At 42.3% G+C, this 6,093-nt stretch overlaps 1 protein-coding gene across 1 annotated transcript in view; it reads right to left on the bottom strand.

Annotated features, from left to right (window-relative positions):
• The window catches only part of LOC102293971 (cytidine monophosphate-N-acetylneuraminic acid hydroxylase), an 18,734-nt gene extending 12,647 nt beyond the window's left edge, over positions 1 to 6,087 (bottom strand). Inside the window, exons 1-3 of the mRNA XM_042217288.1 lie at positions 4,180 to 6,087; positions 4,010 to 4,101; positions 3,033 to 3,146 (exon numbers count right to left, since the gene is read on the bottom strand). Of these exons, the coding sequence (XP_042073222.1) occupies positions 3,033 to 3,146; positions 4,010 to 4,101; positions 4,180 to 4,385 (412 nt within the window). The 5' untranslated portion in view covers positions 4,386 to 6,087. The remainder of the gene's footprint in view (positions 1 to 3,032; positions 3,147 to 4,009; positions 4,102 to 4,179) is intronic.
• Positions 6,088 to 6,093: the final 6 nt, after the last annotated feature.

Genomic DNA, 6,093 nt, shown 5'->3' with positions numbered 1-6,093 from the left:
AAACTTTTAAGATATTTTCAGGCGAGAATGTAGCTGTGTAAACTTCAAATATCTGCTCGTTTTATCAAGACATCCCATATTAGCAACAGTTCTTGCTAGCTAGCTAGCGCGACTAGCTAGCTTCGCTCAAAAGCACCCGGGCTTGGATTTCAGTGAGGCTGCTCACACTCATTTCACCCCCGATCGCTCACAAATAGTCTTCGTCTCAGCTGGACTTATTTTTTGTTTATATGGGCCGATGATTCATTTATTCATTTTAGTAACGGTATAAACAGTGAAAGGTGGTTGTCCAGATGCTGGTTAATGTGGGAAAATAACTGAGTTTTCTCGTGGTGGCTAAGCGGAGCTCCAACAAAGGGCAGCTGCGGGAAAAAGACACACACGAGGCGGCGAGGCAGCCGCCGATCGACCTGTGGTGGCTAACGCGGACCTCAAACAGATAGCAGCCATGGATCAGGGAAATTAAAGGCAGGAGAAGCAGACCCAAGGTGGCTGTGTCAGGTTAACTGAATTTCAGGTAAGAAGTTATGAACTGCACTCCATTTGGGTCAGATATAAACCGAGTTTAGGTGTAGTTTATTTTCGTTGTGCTGACTTTTTACAATCAGTTACAATAACTCGTACTGCGTACTAGCAGCACGCAGAACGAGTTACGAGTTTCTATACAGCTGTGTGCGCGCTAAGTTACTGATGTTGAACTTTATTTTATTCATGAGGGTTAGTTCGTAGAGTTCCCAACCGTTCCGTACAAATGGAATCGTCCCACGTTCAGAGAAAATATTATGCGTTTCGTATTGAGCCGAAAAGGAACACAGTTTGTCCCGTACTTCAGGTAGAATGGAAGAAGACACAAAGCTGGATTTATTCTGTCGATATGCAGCCTCCCCTGTCATTCTCTCGCCTGTTGCAACTTCAATCATGAAACTGATCAATGATCGGCTTTTCTCTCTTGTTTGTTTATCGCGCTAAACAACAGCAGCACATTTAAGCTTGATCAGCTGTTGTTATAATTCATTCGATTTTAATTTCTAGTATCAGTTGATGTTTGCTGGAGCCACAGCTGTAAAAGCGGCTGGTCGAAACCAGGAGATGTCCTTACTGAATCATCAGAGCTGAACTGGTGATGGAGTAACAGATTTACCTTTTAGGTGACATGAATGAGTTAAAGGGAAGTTATGAACTGTTTCTGAGAGACGAATAACACTTGGATCCTTTTCTGTGTAGCTCACAGCTTGTAACTGTGCAGGGGCGGATCTAGCAAAGCTTTTGCCAGGGGGCCAGGTAGGGCATTAACAGGGAAAGGGGGCACAAAGAAATACTTTTCTTTCTTACTCTCATATAAAATATTTAGCTTTTATTAAATAATTATCTGAATCTTACAACCTGCAGGGGAGGTGGACCCACCTGAGTGGCATCTGCAATCACGCCTCTCAAACTGCATATTTCAGAGTGGCCTTTTATTGTGGGCAGTCTAAGGCACACTTGTGCAATATTCATGTTGTCTAATTAGCACCTTGACATGCCACAACTGTGAGATGGGATGGATTATCTCGGCAAAGGAGAAGTTCTCACTAACGCAGATTTAGACAGATTTGTCAACAATATTTGATAGTAATGGGTCTTATGTAGAAAATGTTTCAGATCTTTCAATTCAGCTCATGAAAAATGGGAGCAAAAACAAAAGTGTTGCATTTATATTTTTGTTCAGTGTAGTAAACACAACACCATTGCAATAACCTAGATAAGTGTAAGCAACAGTAAATACTAAATATTGAATGTTATTGTGCAGCATATAAGACTGACAGCGCACAATGTGCTTTGAGGTAATAGCCAAGAAAGGTATAGTTTGTGTCTATGAGCACCTGTGTGTACACCTGTGTGGATGAGAGTGCTTGTATTTAAAAGGTTTGTCAATGCAACAATCTGCTAGAGGGTGTGGGGAGCCATAGCCCCATCTCCCAGGGCATGAAGCAGGCATGGAGGAGATCCAGGCCCTAGACATCCAGAGGTCCCCCAGAGCACGAGAGCCCAAGGAGGACCAACGGAGGGGCAGCCGCACCCTCTCCTGGAAAGAGCTGAGGAGAGCCCCAGATTTGGGGTCACCCAGCAGCCACGGAGCAGAAGCCACAGGGGGAACCAGGCCTTGTCAAGCAGCCAAGAGCCACTGGGAGTGAATTGGTACATAACTGAGCGCCCAGCCCCAGATGCCAAGAACCACCAACGCACCGATGGCTGAGGGCGTCAGCCACCGGCAGGGAGTGTGGTGGGGGGTGATAGGCCCCTACACCTGGGGGGGCTGAGATGTTCACAGAGAGATGGAGTCTAAGATGTAACCTAACACACAGACATAGACAAACAGGCACACACAGTCACAAGCGTGCATTCCCACCCTCATGTAAATACGCAGCCCTTGCCTAATGTGGAGACAAACAGAAATGAACACTGTAGACAAAGTCACACTCCTCAAACATATTCTATACCCCCAGGTCCAGGTACCGTCGCCCCAGGAGGGGCAATCTGCCCCAGACCCAGGAGATGTTGCCCTTTTCCCTTGTGTGGAGACAAGCAGTAGCAGGGAGGCCGAGCATCCCAGACCCCAACCAGACAGCCAACTCCTCCTCCCAGCCCCCACCCCCCAAAAAGAGAACGGGTGTGTGTGAAGACCCCATACCTTTCTCCACCTGCTCATATGTACTGTTGCTGCTTGCTGTTCTAAAGTGCATTTAAAAGACGGGAAGGGCATGATGCTTTCTGCTAGCAGGTGTCAGCACGGCCCTTCCCGACAACCTTCAATGTCTACATGCATTTAAAAATTGAGAGGTGGGCACCTGCACCAGAGGTGAGTCTGAATACACAGACCTTCCTCTTCATTCATTATTGAGATACTTTGACATAATTAAGATTTTTATTATTACTTATATAATTTATTACACAGATAATTTTGCATAACAGTCTAATAAGGGTAAAACAATGCACAGCGGTGTCTGAAAAACTCTGTAAAACATTTGTTATTTAAAGTGTAACAGCAACACGTACTTTCACTTCTCCCTTCTGGAGCTCCAGAGGTTCTCGAGGATCAGCCATCCAGGGATCAACAGGGCTCAGTTCCACCAACTGAAGCCCCCCATCATCCAACATTGATACCTCTGCAAGTGCGACAAGAAGCTTAGGTGTAGTATTTAAATGGTATTTATATTATTCTCATTATATTATTATCCATGCATTAAATATGGTCATTCATACTGACTCACATGTATTTATACTGTAGTGGGCTTTTTGGCACAAATGTATAATTGTTATTACTTTCAGAGGAATAAATTACATTAAACAGTTCCAGTCATAGAAATTGTCAGTTGGAAGGATATGTTTGACATTGGTTTCTTGTTTTGGTTTGCTTTCCTGGTCAGAGCTCTTCACAAATGTTTAATTATTGTTCTTAGGAGGTAGTACATTTGCACAATGACTGAAACTAGCAGCACTGGCACCATTTCCATATTAATGACCAAAGAACTGACCTCACAGCCCATTGTTCATTCAGTGGGCTGGTTTCAGTCATTGTGCAAATGTACTGTTTATAAGGTTGGAGAAACCTGCAGTCAGCTGAGACTGAAGAAGTCACGTGGATGAGTGAAAAAATGTAAATTACCAAGGAGAGAATTACATTGCATTAAAGAGTTTACATCCCAGTCATTTGCAGCATGGAAAATGTCTGTTGGAAAGAATATGTTTGACATTTCTTAATTACAATTATTGACATAAATTGTCATGTTATTCTTTAGAAAAGGCCCTCTACCAGTTTAGCATTTAATTTAATAAAGTAATGAAGGTAATTGCTATTCTGATTGTTAGAGCCTACTGTGGCAAGAGCTATAACTATAAGGTCCTCACACATCCCGTAATGCACCTTTACAGTTTACATATTTATATTCCAGATTTAGCATCCAACACTCATATTGCAGGAAGTGGAATATCAATATACAGTAAATGGCATTTTACAGACAGAACTTACCAAGCTCATCCTGCAAGAAGCTGTCAGGTGGGTTCACATATTTCATTGTTGACACATTTAATTTCCAGTTGTGTTTGGTACATTTAACAGTCCTGAGGGAACAGACAATTCTGTCAGCTATAATCAAAAATTGACAATGTATAATCACTGATATCTGCTCCTGCTCTCACATGCCATCCAGATCTTCAATGTCTTTGATGAACAGTCCCCCTTGATGCTTGCACTGGTTCTTGCATGCTTTAAAGTCATTGTTGCTCTTAAATATGATGTAACACTTGCCATCCTCTGTGCTTTTCTTGAAATTCACTCCTTCTTTGAGTGAGCCAACTGCTTCAGCATCCAATGACAACAATACCTTTGCTATTTGAGAGGCCATTGCACCTAAATGATCAAATTCAAAAAGAAAAGTTTTAACGCACAACCCTTTGAGGCAAGCACAAGGAGTCTTACAATGACCAATGGAAAAAAAAACGGCGCAGTAGTTACAACTGAAATGGCATCTAAACTCCGTAAATATAAATATACTGGCTCCTCAGGGAAGTGGCCAGGCGCATCCTCAGCACATGCTAAGAAAGTAAGTGGGAGTTCATTGTGTTGCTTGCAGTCGGACACCGTGATGAAGTATGAAGGTTTGAAATCGGACATCCTTTCTTCTCTGAAAAACAATATCTCCACGATTATCAGGTCAGAACTGAGATGTGCGCTTGCAGAGCTATAGCCAGGTGGCTGCCAGTTTTGCTTTTTGTTTTCTCTTGGTCCTAGTGTTTCCCAATGCCAGCACTTCTATGTGTGGTCTTGTTCAAATGGGGTTTCAGGGTCACCGGGTTTTACATGGTGACTTGGCTTGGGATACTGCCAGAATTTATTTACTTTTTTTTTCTCCTTCTTGGAGTCTGGGTGTGCAAATACATTCATAATGTTGGTTTTTGATTAGATAACTCTATGGCTGCTGTCGAAGCTATACAAAGGTGAGTCTCCTGCAGAACAGAGATATCAGCCTTGAGATCTTTCAGGTGTGTAAGGACCTTTTTGTGCTTAACATAACCAGTTAGCAGACCAACATAAATTGAGGACTGGTTGGGCAGGCCAACTATTTCACTTCAACTTTAACTCTAAGACGAGGGATGGTTCACATCCCTTTTGCTGTATCAAGCATTTTATCTGATCCTATGGGCCGTTATATTATTGTGGTTTGCCATCTTTATCAACTCAGACTAATTTTAGCTAGCATTTATGCTCCCAACTGCGATGATGAAAACTTCTTTGTCAATTTATTCTCACAAATTCCAGATATGGCCACACATAATCTCATCTTAGATGTAGACACAAACTGTGTGTTCTCTAACCTAGACAGAAGCTCTAATAAATGGTAAATGGCCTGCATTTTTTTTGTATTTATTTTGTGCCTTAGCTTAGTGCACCTAGTTAATTTCTAGATTACTGTGTAGTCCTGTTTCTTATGTCATGTTATGTCATCTCCCCTGTACTAAGTTTCCCTGATTCATGTGTCATGTCTGTGTGGTTATGTTTGGTTCCTTTTCTAGTCTGTCATGCGTGTTAGGCCTGTTAAGTTGTGTTGTCGTGTCTAAGTCTGCATGTTTCCTGTTTTATTTTGAAAAGGGTCTTGTGTTCTGTGTTCATGCAGTTAGTTTTACTCTTGCCTGTGCATAATTATGTTTATCCTAGTCAGCTGTTTCCTCATGTGTCTCCACTTCCCCTGATCACCTCATGTGTGTATTTAAGTCCTCTGTTTTCTGAATGTCATTGTCGGGTCGTCTGTTATCCCCACCATAGTCATAGTCATAGTCTTAGTCATAGTCATAGAACTTTGTAGTATTTGTTTCTTAGTGTTTTTTAGTTTGCTTAGGGTTCCTTGGTTAACCCCTGCAATCATCCAAATAAACGATCGCTTTCTGTTTAAACTTGCAACACCTCGTCCACATCTGCTTTTGGGTCCTGTTTCAAAAAACACACCGGTGCACCCCACCGTGACAAAATGGGTCAAAAGAAGGACTTGACAGGCTCAGAAAAGTCAAAAATAGTGAGATATCTTGCAGAGGGATGCAGCAGTCTCAAAATTGCAA

Source organism: Haplochromis burtoni, unplaced genomic scaffold (genome assembly GCF_018398535.1).
Source record: "Haplochromis burtoni strain Fernald_Lab_line unplaced genomic scaffold, NCSU_Asbu1 Contig_1782, whole genome shotgun sequence".
NCBI lineage: Eukaryota > Metazoa > Chordata > Actinopteri > Cichliformes > Cichlidae > Haplochromis > Haplochromis burtoni.
The sequence above is the reverse complement of the archived record's forward strand: the minus strand, read 5'-3'. Positions and strand labels throughout refer to the sequence as shown.